The sequence below is a fragment of the Carettochelys insculpta genome, chromosome 8, assembly GCF_033958435.1.
Source record: "Carettochelys insculpta isolate YL-2023 chromosome 8, ASM3395843v1, whole genome shotgun sequence".
Lineage (NCBI taxonomy): Eukaryota > Metazoa > Chordata > Testudines > Carettochelyidae > Carettochelys > Carettochelys insculpta.
Genome location: NC_134144.1, coordinates 68,227,464 through 68,243,544, shown reverse-complemented (window position 1 = coordinate 68,243,544; position 16,081 = coordinate 68,227,464). Strand labels below are relative to the sequence as shown.

Below are 16,081 nucleotides of genomic sequence, written 5' to 3'. Positions count from 1 at the left end.
AATCCCTTTCGCTGATAACCTGGGTCAGTTGGCATTACAAGTGGTGGCTTGTCTGGGATAACCTGCTTGGAAGGTCTCAGAAGCTTGGGACGCGTTTCTTCAGCCCCCCAGGAGTATGTAACTCCAGAGGCACCGAGACAGTGTAAGTAAGGAGAGTGAAGTCTGTGCTCTACACTCTTGGCTGAGAGCCAGCTGACCTTTAGCGCCTGTGGTCACAGGTTCAGTCCTTCTGCCGGCAACCCGGGTCAGTCAGTGTTACAAATAGAAGAGGTGCTTTCATGTTAGAGGGAAAGGTTTCTGTTCCAGGTATTTCCTTATGCTACCGAGGAAGAGGGACATTGGTTTTGACTGCTCTTAGAGGCCCATTTAAAGCCTGGAGTTTGTGGTCTGTCTTTCACTTGTCTGTGAAGACCCTCCTTAGTCTTTGTGACCACATTGGCTGGAAGAGTGGGGCTCTCATGGTGAACTGTTCCTTACAGCCTTTACCATTAAAAAAGGGATAGCTCAGACCTCACCCAAAATTTGTACCTAAGATTGGTCTAAGTTTAATTTGCCTCAGAGTACTTACTCATTTGCCAGTTTTTATCTAAACCATATTTAAAAAAAAAAAACAACAAACATTATGAAGCTAGATTACGTATCCCAGATGATCAACGAATCCTTGCCTTTTATCATCAAAAACAGAAGCTCTGTTGGTCTTCTCCAAGAGTCATGTCCTTCCTCATTTTGAAGACGAGCACTTTTATTCCTCCCCAAAGGTTTATTAAAGTGGATGTTGGCCTACATTAAACTATGTTATAAGTTGACAAAGATCGTTTCACCAACTCTTAGCTCAGGGCCTGGTTAAACACTGTTTCCCCTAAGCTGCATGACTGTGCAGCAGCCTATTGAGCACTGTTCAGGCACTCAAGGCTGCGTTGCCTCTCCCCTTTCCAGCTCCAGCACTTCTGACACAGAACTGCTGCTCTGGGGACTGGCTTCCCTCACCATGCCCTAGCAGGAACCTGCCCCAGACTAGCTTACCCCCTATCCCCAAGCCCAGGTGCTGCTATGGTAGTAGAGAGCTGGGTGAGTCCACACTCTCTGTGGTAGCTGCTGGGTAGTCTGCAGCCCCACCCGCAGGTCTCAGCCTGCCCACCCTCCCCATGCCAAAATACTCTGCCCCAGTCCTGAGTCCCCACACTTCCAACCTGCCCCAACTCTACCTCCACGACATGAATTTTATGTGCACTGACAGGGAAGTGATGTGTCAGACATTGCCTCTATATTGGTGCACATATCAAAATTCATTTCACGCACAGATGGAAAAAATTAGAGGGAACACGTCCTGGGTGATATTGGTACTTGCCTTGAAGAATGGTCACATTGGTGGTATCAGTAAAGCTGCCATGTGAAGTGGGTCTGTCCTATGAAAGGTCATCACCTAATAATTTATTTCGCTAGTCTTTTAAAGTGCTACTTGACTCCTTTTGTTTTGCGGGAAGGAGTGTGGAGAAAAGTTCCAGGCCAGTGCTGTGATCAAAACCAAAACCAATAGGGGGCAGGAAGGGAGTATCACACAGCCTCCTCCCCAGCTGTGCTTTGGCCATCTTTTAGCTGTGTCTGACACCTATCCCTAGTTCCCAGCTGCACATCTGACCCTGTCCGTAGCCTTGGCACAGCTACATACCCAGCCAGGGGCCCAGCTGCCAACCGCTACTGTGGTCTGGCTGTGGTTCTGTTTCAGCCATGCTCCCATCTTCAGCCTATGGCTCTAATCCCCAGACCCACAACCAACTGCAGTCCCAGTCTTGGCCCTCCTACCTTTGCCAGCATCCCCACCTCCCCATCTCCCAAAGTCTTGGCTCTGCTCCTGGCCCTGGCTCCCAGAATGGAGTTGGGGCAGGGCATGACCCTCAGAAGTTTGCAGGCCCTTATAAAATAACTGGAATTCTGAGTTGTTCAAATGTTACTTCATGACTTGCCACCTTTCTCCTTTGCTTCAGAATTCCTCTCTAATATTATGGAAACCATGACAGAGAAGGAACTGGTATGGTGATTGATCTTACACCACTTTTTGTACCTTCAATAACAGGGACAAAAGTAGTTGTGTATAGACCTGATAGAAAATATGAGCAAAAATTCTGCAGCCTTTGGCACATGGACATATTTGCGCCCTTGGTGGAATATAGGTACAAGACAAAACATCTCAAAGCTCTCCAGTTACTGTGCAGATAATTAACTTCCATTTCAGATTTGAAAAGAAGAAAATACTATATTTCACTATTAGATTCCAGGGTTTTAATACTGATTTTCATTTTATTAAGAAATCAGAAATGTTTGTCTGCCAACAGCTTGGCTTCCAGTAATCTTCTGAGTCATGCACTTTAGCTTTCTTAAAATTGTATCAGTTACAGGATTTTTTTTTTGTTTTTTTTCTAAAGACCTTGTGTGGACAGTAATGACCGCACGTTTCCGATTGCCTGCTGGCAGAACCTACAATGTACGAGCATCTGAGCTGGCACGAGACAGACAACATACAGAGGTGGTCTGCAATATTCTTCTCCTGGATAACACTGTACAAGGTTTCAGAGTTAATGTAAGTACAGTGTTATGTATTATTTAATTTAGTAACAATTTCAATGTGTGCCTCCCTTAATTTGTGTATACCAAATACTTTTCTTCACTGAACTGTCATAAGATTGACACCCAAACAAGACATGAAAAATATTAAATAAAAAAGTACTTGAAAAGTACATACTACCTTTCAACAAACATGCTTGCATATGCATATGCATATGATTAGGTATCTTGTATTACTTGATCAGTTTTGGTGTCCTCTACAGACATAGTACAAACATTTGCATTAGCGAATTGTGTATTAGTACCATGGTGTCCAACTATTTCTGAAGCAATAGCTGCTATAGTCACTACTCTAGTGAACTGACCACATTATTCTGAAAATTATTTCCAGAAACATTTATTCTTCAAGTCAACTAGTCACACTCAACCAGCCAAATAGCCACTCTGCTTTTCTCAGACAATATTTTGTTCACCATGTATTTTCCTTAAAAAGACAAACAGCATATATCTTGAAGGATAAGAGAGAAACAAATTGCTAATGAATTGGTGACAATTAGTGACGAAATAATCACAAAAATAATCGAATCAGCATGTAAATATCTGGAAAAGAGTTTGCTCTTAAAAAACAAAAAAAAAAAAATCTGGTCTGGATTAAATCTAGTGACCTTCCAAACTGTAATTTCTTATAGAAAAGAAAATGAAAACATAAATTGTTGTGCACATATATATCTGTTTGGATATTCAAAAATATGACAGAGACCCTTAGAAAAGGCTGTTCAAGTAAATAAAAGTTGTCATGGAGTAAAAGGTAAAGTGCTATCATGAGTTAAAAACTTAGAGAAAAAATATTCTCTGTAGATGTTCAGTTTGTATTTATCAGTGATCTGAAAAAAGGTGAACTGTATGGTGGCAGTATTTGCAGGTGGCGTGATTAGTTAACTTAACACTAGAAAAGATTGAAGATTTCAGTTGGTTAGATATATGAACAGCGTGATGGCCGACTGGGAAGCAGAACTTCAAGTGAGGAATAAAGGTGAAATGAAGTTGACAAGGAGTTTATTACTGGTGAATCGTGGATGTACTTGAATATTTTTTTCTGTCAGAATGACATTTGTAGGAAGTTGTAAGCAGAGACATTTTTATTTTAAAAATATGAACAGCTGTTCAACTTAGCATGTTGGAAGTTATTTAGGATATAAGAGAATCATGTAGCTGAGTGTGATTACTTCATTTAAAGTATATAATAAAGATGGAAGTTTTCTCTTCTTTCACAAACTAAGTGGCAATAAATCATCTCCAGTCTTTTTGCAAATTCTTTTATGCATAAATATTTTTGAAAAGATTAGAAAAAAAGTTTGTATTGCAGTTTAAAATTATTGGAATAGCATTTCCGTACAAAAGGAATTTCATTATAAATGTCTGGTATAACAATAAATCACCAATACATTCTCTGCTGTTAGTCATAGCAAAGAAGAGTTATAAAAGTTCAGTATTATGTACAGGCAAATGAGAGCTTTCAAGATTGGAAGGCAATGGGAATATGTGCCCAGGACCAACCTCAGTTTACACATAAGATGTGTTTTCCTTCCTCTTTGAATTATTGGAAGTAATTTAGTAATGTACTATGGTTATGACTTTGATATGGTAAAGTTAAGCAAAATTCCTGAAACAGTCCTGGGGGGGAAAAAAGACAATCGGGGTCTGATTATGGTGGGGCTGAAGCCAAAGCGATTGCTCCACCACCGAGGGCTGGCAGCTGGAGCCAAAAAAGTCACAGAGCTCTGTTAAAGTCATGGAATCTGTAACCTTCCTAACCAAATTACATCTTGAGTAATCAGTAATGGTCAGAGTCCATGCATAGTGCCAGCAAGTTTTTGTGTGCAACTTTGCCCATAACCAAAATCCTGATCTGTAGCTCTTTGTCCTTTCAGTTTAGGTCATCTGTTAACCCCAAAATGGCAGAGCTTGTCTACAAAGTGCCAGCAAAATGCAGTAGAGGGGTGTGATTTGTAAAGTGCATTAATATGCATCACTCTAATTGCCCCATATTGACCTTCTTGCGTGCACTACACCCGACTTGCACTGATGTAGTCTGATCTGAAACTTTTCAGAATAGACCCTGCTGGAGCACACAGGGTGTTTAGAGTGCAGCATGTTAATATGCTTTACAAATCACTCATGTCTTGTTCACTTTGCAGTGACATGTGGAGGAGTCCTCAATCATACAGAATTGCTCAACTTTGTGAGTAAGATGATTTATCGGGGGTGACCATATGTCCCATGTTTGGTGGGACGGTCCTGTATTGGGGATGCCAAAACGGTGTCCCTATGTATTTTTTTTAAAAGGGCTTAATTGTCCTGTGTTTGGGGCTCCCCTCACCAGCTGACCTTTTCTACCACCACCAGAAGCTGCTGGGTGGAAAGCACTGGGCTGTCGTGTGCATGATGCTTCCCTGAGGTTCGGGGTGGGGGGGAGCGCTGGTGGCAGCTGCTTCCCCAGGGCTCGGGGGGAGGAGGAGTGCCAGTGGCTGCCGATTTCCCCAGGGCTGTCACCACCTCCCCTGCTCCCTGAGGCTCAGTGGAGCTGGGAGGAGCTGCCCCACCCCCATATCTCCCTCACCTGTATTTGGGACAGGGAGATATGGTTGCCCTAGACTTAGCCAGTAGTTAGAAAGAGACCATCAAATTTATCATTTTAGACCAGGGTGACCAACCTTTTTTCATCGGAGGGCCACATGTCAACTTTTTACATGTTCTGGGAGCCAAACACAGAATAGCCTCAAACTGCCCCTCCCTGGCTTAATCCCTCTCAGGGTGTATCTGCACTTGCATTCCTCTTTTGAAAGAGGCATGCAAATGAGGTGCCAAATATGCAAATTTACACCTGATTTGCATTTTCAACATCATTTGCATATTCAAATTTCAAAAGAGCTTGTTTTGAAAGAAGAAAGCCAGTGTAGACACTACTTTTTTGAAAGTAAACCCATCTTCGAAAGAATCCTTCTTCCCATTCTATGTGCATCTGATGAAGTGAGTCTGTGCTCACAAAAGCTCATGCTCAAAACTTTTCTGTTAGTCTGTAGGGTGCCACAGGACCCTTCGTTGCTGTTACAGTCAGTCAGGAGCCACTGTTTTGATCTTGGGTGCATCCATGTCGTCTTGTATTTGTCGGCTTGCCTGAAGAGAGTGTTTGTAATTGTCAGGTCGTTTTCTGCACACAAGCTGAGCAGAAGGCAGCCATTGGCATTCATGTTACCAACACCATGACACCCCAGCACCCCTTTTCAGGTCCTACAGTCCTTGCCATTCCTGGGGTTGAAGTCACCCAACAAGAGAAGCTTGTCACGAGGAGGAGTTGTTCACAAGATGGTCAAGGTTCTCATAGAAACTGTCTTTTGCTTCATTGCTGCTAGTCAGTGTGGGGGCGTAAGCGCTGATAACTATAATGTGGCGAGAGGTGTTGAGGGGGAAGTGGGGCTTGATCAGATGCTCACTGATGCAAGTTGGTAGGTCAGGAAGCTGGTGCAGAAGTGATGTCTTGATGGCAAGTCCCACTCCATGGATTCTGTCTTCATTTTCTGGCCTGCCTTTCTAGAAGAAGGTGTAACCTCCTCTTGAATCACAGATGGATCCGTCCTCTGCCAGTCTGGTCTCGCTCAGCGTGGCTATGTCAATGTTATAACGTGCCAGTTCTCTTGCTATGAGAGACATTCTTCCCTCAGGCCTCATGGCATTCTCCCTGTCCAAGAGGGTGCGAACGTTCCATGCTGCAAATATCATTTTTCTTTTCACTGCTTTTCGACCGCTGTAAGGGTAAAACTGCCAGCTGCCGCATACCGGCCGTTTTGGTTGGGACAAGCAATTTTTGGGACACCTTTTCGAGTCCCCCCCTCACTTTGAAAGTGAGCAGTGCTGTTCCTAAAAGAGGCCTGCTCAGTCACCTGGAATGCTGCTGAACTCCTCTGTCATCCTGGGGTCAGAGTCAAGCAATTGAAGTCCACAGGCTGCCTACGTGCAGGTTTGGAGCTATGACTCCCAGTGGTCGCCTCCACCTGTCGCTTCGTCCCCCGCCATCACTGCAGGACTTTGAGGTAGACAGAAGTGTTGAGAATGTGCAAAGAACCTGTGCGGGAGAATGTTTAAAGTGGAAAAGCCATTGCACAGGGGCAGTTCCACTCTCTCAACCTCAGAAGCCTGGTTCCAGTGGTACAAAAAGTCGTCACGGCTGAGACTTCATGGGCTGCAGTGGATGGCCATGCCGTCTTTGATGCCTTGTCATGCCCTTCACCCTCCACAGAGCATTGCAGAACCGCCTTCCTGGTCGTTGGATGTTGCTGTTGGTCTCATCTGTCCAATCTGCCGGGGCTGACTTTGCATGCTGGGATAGGTAATTTACTATCTCACCTCAGGTTTCAGACCTGCTGGCTACCCTCACCTGGCTTAGCCTGCCTGTCAAAGCAGTTTATCAGGGTGTGACAGCTGCATGCTACAGCTTCTTGGAGCCACAGGTGAGAGCTGGTCCCCAGGTGGCCAAATAAATCTAATTATAACATTGCCTGTCTACCTTGATTGTAAGATGCCAAAAAGAGCTTCCTCTGTCCTTAAGTGGTGGTGGTTTTGTTTGCATATGTATGCCTGATATTAGCAGTTAATACTTTCTGGATATGGTCATGACATTTATTAGGCTGTAATGCTAAGTTACTAAAGGGATGTATTTCACTGTTAATTATGTAGTGTGATATGTGTGAATACTGTCTTACTACAGGGGAGATGTGGAAAAGAAACTAAGAAGTTGCGAGGGGATCTAATTCAAAATGTACTTTACAAATCATAAAATATAGAATCAGTGCAGAAAAATATTTTGTGAGAACTATAGTTTGACTGTTTCATGGGCTTTTAGGTCTTGAACTTTTATTTTTCCAGATAAGTTGAGGAAGCTTTGTATAAAATATGTGGAATCCAAATAGTACAGGATGGTATGAAAGTAGGCAAAAATTTGAGACTGTGGGAAAGAGTTTAAGGGAGTGACTGAGGGCTAGTCTATGCTACAAGTACTACAGTGGTGCAGATATGGAGATCTGTATTGCAGATGCTTCTTGCAGTGATTGGAAATGGTTTTTCCATTGCAGTGTTTCCCAAAGTATTGTACATGTACCACCGGTGGTATGCAAATGAATTTCAAGGGGTACATGGCAGAAGATAAATTACTAAAAACCAGGAGGTAAGCACTGGGACTGCAATGGGAGAGCGGGTCCCAAAAGGGGTATGTGAATGTTTTTTCATTTTGGGAAACACTGGTATAAAATGATCCGCGGTGCCAAGCGATAGTAGCCAGGTTGACAAGCATTCCTTCACTGACTTAACTCTGCCTATACAGAGTGTTAGGTGAACATGATTCTGGCACTTGGAGGTATGAATTTTTACCTTTGTGAGTGTTGTAGCTATATCGAGCTAAATTAAGTGTAGACCAGGCCTCTCTCAAAACCTTGGGAGAGAAGTAGGAGGAGATGGAAGGAAGAGATGCTAAGAGAGGTGAGGGAAGATTTATCAATAAAAAAAGATTTGGTGCAGTGTGGTGCAAGATGAGAAGAAGCAAGTGCAGACATTTAAGGGTGTAATAAAATGCAGTATGCTTACCTAATTCTGAATAATAAAACCCCCATACTTGTATAAAAAGTCATTATGGGATAAATCTGGTGGTAATGTTGATTCTGTACCTGTCGGAGTGAGCAGTAACTCTTCTGTTTAATGTACAATCTTCAATCCACAAAAAGAGGCATATTACTGACGTATATAGGTTGACATGGTTAATCAAAGACAAAGCTTTTATTATGGTTTCTCAGTCAAGGGTCAGGGCCCCATTGTGCTGCACTGACAATAATAAAGAAGATAGTTCCTTCCCAAAGAGCTCACAGTTTGTATAGGACAGGATGTAACTTGGATGAAACAATGGCAGAGTTTGGAGTTTCAGTGGAGTAACCAACAATGAAAGGAACAGAATGTATCAGGAAAGCAGAAGTAAAAAAACGTGATTTAACCACAATTCTTGGCTAAAGTATTTTTGCTTGGTGATACAGGGCGCAGTGTTAGAGTGATGGTTGATATATAAGCCCTGGGGCAGGGCAGGGAACCTTCCTTGAGTTGGAGGCCAGTGATCCACAGAAAAGTCAGTTGAGCCAAACAAAAGTGAGAAGAAAAAACCCTAAAACCGCCCCACCCAAAAACAAAACAAAAGAACCCTCACTGATGTGGCTCCGTATTGAGAAATCACACTTCATACATGCAGGATTGTGGTTGACTGCCAATAGCCATCTGTGCCCCCCCTCAACACAGGACTGGGACTAATGGAGTAATGTTAATGATGATATATGTCTGATTAAAATGGTAATGGGATGAAAGTTGCAAGGCATCCTGTGTGGGAACTTTGAGTGAGAAAGATGTTGTACAGGGACAGTCCCAGTCCCTCAACTGCAGAAATCTGAGTCCAGCGGTAGGAAGAATCATTACAGCTGGGGATTTCCTTAAGCTGCAGTGGGTGACCATGACAATGTCAGTGCCTTGTCTTGCTCTCTGCATCCCACAGCACGTTGCTGAGCCACATTCATGGCCATTGAATCACAGCTCGATTTTTTTTTTTTTAATCTTTTTTTTTAAATCTTCCCAGTTCACCAGAACAGTCTTTGCATACTAGAGAGAGGCAGTTTCTGTGCCTTGCCAAGGGTAAAACACCCATCGGCTACCCTCACCTGGTTTAGCCCGCTTGTGGAAGCAATTTACCATGCTGTGGCCTCTCACATACAAACCACTATTTGGAGCCACAGTGCAAGCACAGTGTAGATGGGGACCAAAGGGTATGAACTATTTCCAAAGGAACGCTGTGTCCCTCCATCAGAGGTACTACTCCTCCTTAGTTTCCCCTATATATCACTGACAAAATACATTTAGAATGAATGACCCAACAAGCAAAAAGTGTAATGGAAAATAAAACAAAATTATTTGCAGCAGGCTTCTGGTATTCTGTAGTGGAAACAGCCTCTGGCTACCAAAATGCCTTTTCTTTGATCCATGAAATTCTGCTGAGCTTTTTCTGAGGTAGAAATGATTTACAATTTCTGTGTGTCTGGGGTTTCTCTGGAAAATTTAGGTGGGATGCCAAAATAATTAAACATTCGAAGGAAAATCTGATGCTGTGTCCACAGCAAAAGCAGCATGCTGTATTGAGAATGTATGGAGAACTGGCGCAGATGTAGCAGGCTGGACTCCTGTCTTGCAGCTTTTTGGGTTAGGAGCTTTCTCAGTTTCCACACTAGGAGGGGACAAGAGAGCTAGTCAGACCAGACATGTCTCTTCTCTCATGTACACCAAGCACTGGGTTGCAGTGAGTCGCCTGTTCACTAGAATAACAGATTTGTCCTGCCACTGCTGATATAATCTTGTGGTTCAAGTGTTCAAAGTCACGGCATTTGAGGGTTCAGAATATAAAAGACTAAAATATTCCTTGTTTTCAAGTATATTACTATTCAATACAAATAGCATACCTCAGGATGCAACTTGTTTCTGACATGAAACTCTCTTCCATCAATGTGAACTCAGTCCATTTAAAATGATTCTTTGGGTCTCCCATCTTATGAATGTCTGATTGGTTAGGGTCACCTCAGAATCCCAAAACAAGAATTTTGCTCTGTGTGATATTTTTAAAAATTCCAGTTCAGAACTTTTACTGAAAGGTCTTCAGCTTCATCTGGGATGGCAAACTTTCAAGATTACTATACAAAATTGTTGAGGTGTTTTAATACAGGTCTAGTTCTGCCAGAAATTTATCTTTATCTCTTACTACATTCAAGACGTTTTGTTCACAGCACTTGCTCTCCAGAAGTTCACTGCTTACAACTTTTCCTTTATTCTATCAATTTACTGTTTCTAATACAGAACAACCCTATTTTTACTCCTGTTGCTCTACCTTTCAGAGTGCAATACAGACTCAAATCCTCTATTCATCGTAGAGCAGCTCATCACTTTGTGCTAGTCGTTTTAACCTTACCAAGTTCTGAACTTTTAATATTCACTGTGTAAGTGATATGTTCACAAATCATTTTTTGTTTCCTCTTTGTTAAGGAACAATGCCAATTCGTAGGTTTGTATTTTCCGTATTACCCTATCAATTAATAGAATCTATCTTCAGTCATACAGCAAGGCTAATTTGGCACCTTTAGGAAGCATACCTATGAACTCTGGGGCCACACTTACCTTTTATGACAGTTGCTCTCATTAGCTTTCCAAGTGAATTCTAACCTACAGCTGTTTTGAGAAACGTGAAGAACAGTGGTTTGAACAATGGCCTTGTAAATCCAGGGTTGTGAGTTTGGTCCTTGAGGAGGCCATTTAGTGGCCTGAGGCAAATAGATTTTAAACAAAAAAAAAAAAAATTCTGTTTGGGATGGTGCTTGGTCCTGCCAAGAAGGCAGGGGACTGGACTTGATGATCTCTCAGGGTTTCTTCCAGTTCTGTGAGGTGAGTATGTATGTAACATTAAAATATTAAGGCATTACTTACTTAAATATACAATATTACACAGTTTTGACAGTATGGGCCCAAACCACCCCAGCAGGAGCCGTTGCTCTCAGTCCCATGCTGTTGACAAAGCGCTGAATTTCAGTTCTGAGCTGTCAACAAAGGGAGCCTGTGCTCTCAATCCCAAATTAAAGCAGGAGGGCTTGCTCACAGTCCAGAGCTGCTGCTATCAGCCTTTAGCTGCCAACAGCTTGAGTCCCTGCCCCCCAGCCCCCGCTACAGATTGCTGTGCTCAACCCTGGGCTGCCAAGGATGGGCTCTGCTGCTCTCAGCCCTGAGCTGCTGATAGTGGAAAAGTAATAATAATATTGGTGCAAATAAAATCTATTACCTTTCCTTGATTTTTTTTCCACATTTTATCCACAACTGAGTCATATTTTTTTGATAATCATCCCATGATTCAAGTAGGCCCCTAATTTGAAAATTACATCTTAATTAGTTGAGGATTTGGTACAGTGTCAACAGATAACTTCATAAGATTTTATTTTCATGTAAATATCTAAAGTGTATTGGATTTCAGTAAAAGACTGTTGCTTAATTATTGATGCTACAGAGCTTGTTCAAGAAATTAGCTTGGACAACTTTTTTTCTCCTGGAAATGTTTTGCAAGATCTTTACTTTCTCAGGTACATAAATATAGCTCCATCAGTACAGGCGGAACCTCTCTCTCGTTCGGAACTCTCTTGTCTAGCAGCATCTGTAATCCAGCATGGTTTTAGTAAGCTCCGTGTCAATTTATCATGGGTGTGGTGAATTTTCTACTGGTCCTGTTAAGTTTGTTGACAGCCACCAGTCCTGGATCTGTGTTATGTGCGGTTATTTAGCTGTAGTTTACCTCTAAATGTCTTCTAAGAGCCCAGTATGTAGTGGAAGTGTTGGTAACGCTGCTAGACAACATTGACCTCCCATGATCCAGCAAATTCTCTTGTTCAGCACTGGTCAGGTCCCAAGGGTTCTGAACTAGAGAGTTTCAACTTGTACTTACGTTGCTGTACTTCTGCATATTCGGTCTGTCTTGTCTTTCCCTCCCTCTTTGTCTACTGTTATTTAATAGGGCAGTAAAGCTGTGTCTATGCTAAGAGAGAAATTTGAATTTCAGGCAGTTAGCTCAATATTACCACATAACTGTCTTCACTGTATATACCATTAGCTCAACTGAGGGAGCACTAATACTGAGATTACAAAATCGCAGTTACCTGATGGGTATAGCGTCAAACTCGAATTCTTAAGTTCGATTAAAGGCCAGTGTGGAAGCACCATGTCGTAAAATTGAATTTATTAGCCTTCAGAGGTGTCCTGTATGTAACCCACAATGCCCCTCACTGCTCCACTCTGGCTGCTGCTGTCCAGTAAAAGGAAGACCATGAATTTCAAAGCGGGTGCAACAAGCCTTCGGCTGTGGGCTCAAGTTTGTATGAGAGCCTGAAAATGTCTCTGCTTGCTATTAGCGCTGTGGGTTCATCTACCCATTACAAGTAACTCCTGCAGGAAGCTTGTGGCTCTGTCTCTACACTAATTTTTTTTTTTTCTGCGCTGGCACCACGTGGCAACAAGGCTGTAGTGGAGGGGTTGTGGTTGCATAAGACACCGAGAAACTTTTTCTCAGTGGCTTACATTTGTGTGCGAACTCCCTTTCCTCCCCCACAGGCACAACTCAGTCTGGGTCTTTCCTGTACTCTGCCACATCACTTGGGTAGCCTCGAACCCAATAAAAGGATGTCTGTTCGGTGCTGACTATGCTTCCCGGCAGTACCATTTCATGGATTGCATACATTTAGGTCTCCAAGGGCAGGAAAGCTATTCAGGGGCTTGCAGATGCTGTGGGGAAGTCTTCCCCAGCAGCTAAAATACTTGTGGGGGGGTTGCTGCTGTTGGGAGGAAGTCTGCCCTGGTGGCTAACTTCTTTGGCAGCCTGCTGCTGCCCTGGGGAAGTCCTAAAAATCCAAATTTAATTTATTATGTCACTTTTTTTAATAGGTTTGCTGTCCATAAAACAAGTTGGTAAACAAATAGCTGCCTGGAACAATTCATAGGTACTGTATTTTCCGTTTGAGGGCAACAAGAAATTTCTATGTAGCCATTTTAATTGAGGATAACTTTGAGTGGTTTCTCATATCTAGTCCATGTTAGGTTTCAGTGCTCGCCAAATACTCCACTGCCAGAAGCTTTTCCCTCAGCAGAATTCATAGGGAGGTGGCTCTGGTGACTCCTGGAGTGGCATCTCTGTGGTACGGCATAAGGGGTACCATGTACTTCCCCCAGTCTTAGTCCCTTCTTGCCGCCAGTGATGGTGCAATATAACTGCTGTGGTTTCAATTTTTCTTCTTTATTGCTTGTCCTCTGATAGTCTTTTTTCTTTGTAAATTGTTATACAGGTTTCACCTCCCTGGTCTGGAACCCTCGGGACCTCAGTGGCGCCAGACAAGGGATTTTGCCAGACTAGAGGAGGTGAATGTGTACTGGTGCCTGTCCATCCTGCTGGCATGTGGCAGTGGGCGCACCAGGGATGCTGGCTTCCTGACCCAGGCTCCGTGCTGGGCTGCCAGGGGACACTGCCTCCAGACTGGACCCACTGCCCTCCTGCAGGGATGCTGGGAGGCCAGCTTGGCATCCCCTCCTGCCCCAGCCCTCTGGTCCAGGAGCAGCCCTTGTCCTACTGGATGAGGGATGTTGCCAGAGAAGAGAGTGCAGATTTTCAGAGGTGCAACCTGTAGTAGCTTTCTTAGTAGTTATAGTTCATAGACTTGCTGTTGTCCCAGACGGGACTTAGCCACGGGACAGGGCATGCTTCTATTCCCAAGCTTCAAACCTTGTGAAAAGTGCATGACTTGACATATGAGAAAACGTTACTGCTCCTAAATGGATTCCAAGCACACACAAGCCTCATTGCAGAGGTATCTGCATTCTCCTGACCATGGCCAGGATCAGCTTTCAATGCTCTATATTCCACATTTGGGGTCTCCTGCAATTGTTGGCTGTCTCAGGGTCATCTGGACAAAGTTGTCACTATTTCCGTGTCAGTACTTATCACCTTTCACCGATGGAGCACTTTGAAGACTGTTGTGGAGGGAGCCCCTGTAATATGTGGAGGGATGACAGGGGAGTTAATTGAGGTCATTCGATGAGGATGGAGTGCAAAGAATGGGACAAACAATCCCCAAAGCTGGTGGTGATTTCAGTTTTTGTATTGGCCAAAACAGCATCTGTGTTACCATATTGGTGAATCTGGACCCAAATGCAATGTTCCCTGTAAGCTTTGCACTTTGTTGGCACCCCAGGAGAGATTCAGATGCCATCCAGCTAATTTGCAGAGTCCTCAGAGCCAGCAGCTTGTGTTCCTACAGGTGATGTATGCTTTGGTGCACATAACAATGTTTTCTGCACATGAATGGGGGGAAAAAAAAAGGGAACATTCCCTAAAGGCTGTGTACCCCAGAGGAAGCAATGTTGCATTTAAATATCAAGGCGCTCAGAGTGGTGTGTATGGCCTGCAGGGTCTTTCTGCTGTATATGGTGCACGTCCTCATGGACAACACTGCCTCATTGTTGCACATCAATAAGTGAGGAGGGGTATGCTCATCAGCACTGACAGGAATAGAAAGTACCATTGGTTTTGCGCCTACTAGCATCTGGGCAGAGGTTCCCTCTCTGATGCCTTCCTCCTGTTGAGGTCAGAGGGTCTTCATTACCACCAATCTTGCTTATCATTTGGATCCTAATTCAAACAGGACAAAGCTGGATTAACCGTGATGGACCTGATGTAGTTTCATCAGTACTGGTTCAGCACATGCATGAATTGGGCATTGTACCCCTCTGGCCCCCTCCCTGCTGTCCTGACCTGTTGACCTAGCACCAGGGCAGGCTCCTGTATCCAACCTTCCATTCTTGCACCTCTTGCTGTGGATGCTTCATGGTTGATCTTGGAGGAGGTCCTACTAGGAAACAGTCATCCATAAAGCTGACCTATCAAGCGAAGTGGACACAGCTTTCCAAGTATGCACTGGAGGGAGTTATTTCTCCGAAGCATGCTCCAGTGATCTGAACCACCAGCTGCAGCTCAGGAGCCAGGGTCTGGAATGTTTCTCCATCACAATGCAGTTATCTGTCTTTCATGACCCTATTCAGGGAAAGATAGTGTTCTCCCATGATATGACACGAGATTCCTGTGGGGCCTCGAGCAACTCCATCTGCAGGTGCAAGACACTGTCTTACAGTGATCATCAGCTTGGTTCTCTCACAACTCATTGAGTCATTCTTTGAGCTGTTTGGATACTGCTGTCTTTCCTGTATGCCCTGGAAATTTGTGTTTCTGGTGGTGGTGATGTCAGCAAGGCATACTTCAGAGATCAGGGCTCTGACCTTGGAGCCTCTGTATATGGTTTTCTTCAAGGACTGGAGCCAGCAGGGGCCCTATTCAGCCTTTCTGCCAAAGGCTATTTCCTCTTTCCATGTGAACCCAGACACATTCCTCCTTGACTGTGTCTACACTAGCCAAAAACTTAGAAATGGCCATTTCGAAGTTTACCAATGAAGTGCTGAAATACATATTCAGCACCTCATTAGCATGCTGGCAGCTGCAGCACTTCAAAATTGACGCGGCTCACCACCGCGCGGCTTGTCCAGATGGGGCTCCTTTTCGAAAGGACCCCGCCTACTTCGAAGTCCCCTTATTCCCATCTGCTCATAGGAATAAGGGGACTTCGAAGTAGCTGCGGTCCTTTCGAAAAGGAGCCCTATCTGGGTGAGCTGCGTCAATTTTGAAGTGCCGCGGCCACCCACATGCAAATGAAGCGCTGAATGTGTATTTCATCGCTTCATTAGTAAACTTCGAAATGGCCATTTGAATGACCATTTTGAAGTCTTTGGCTAGTGTAGACGTAGCCCTTATGTTCCATCTCAAGCCTCTCAAGGTGGCAGAAGAGAGGTGCCCATGTGCTCTGTTCATTTG

The 16,081-nt window shown here is 43.8% G+C and overlaps 1 protein-coding gene across 1 annotated transcript in view; it reads left to right on the top strand.

Annotated features, from left to right (window-relative positions):
* The window catches only part of PTPN4 (protein tyrosine phosphatase non-receptor type 4), a 167,384-nt gene that overhangs the window by 35,623 nt on the left and 115,680 nt on the right, over positions 1 to 16,081 (top strand). Inside the window, exon 2 of the mRNA XM_075001253.1 lies at positions 2,424 to 2,578. Within this exon, the coding sequence (XP_074857354.1) occupies positions 2,441 to 2,578 (138 nt within the window). The 5' untranslated portion in view covers positions 2,424 to 2,440. The remainder of the gene's footprint in view (positions 1 to 2,423; positions 2,579 to 16,081) is intronic.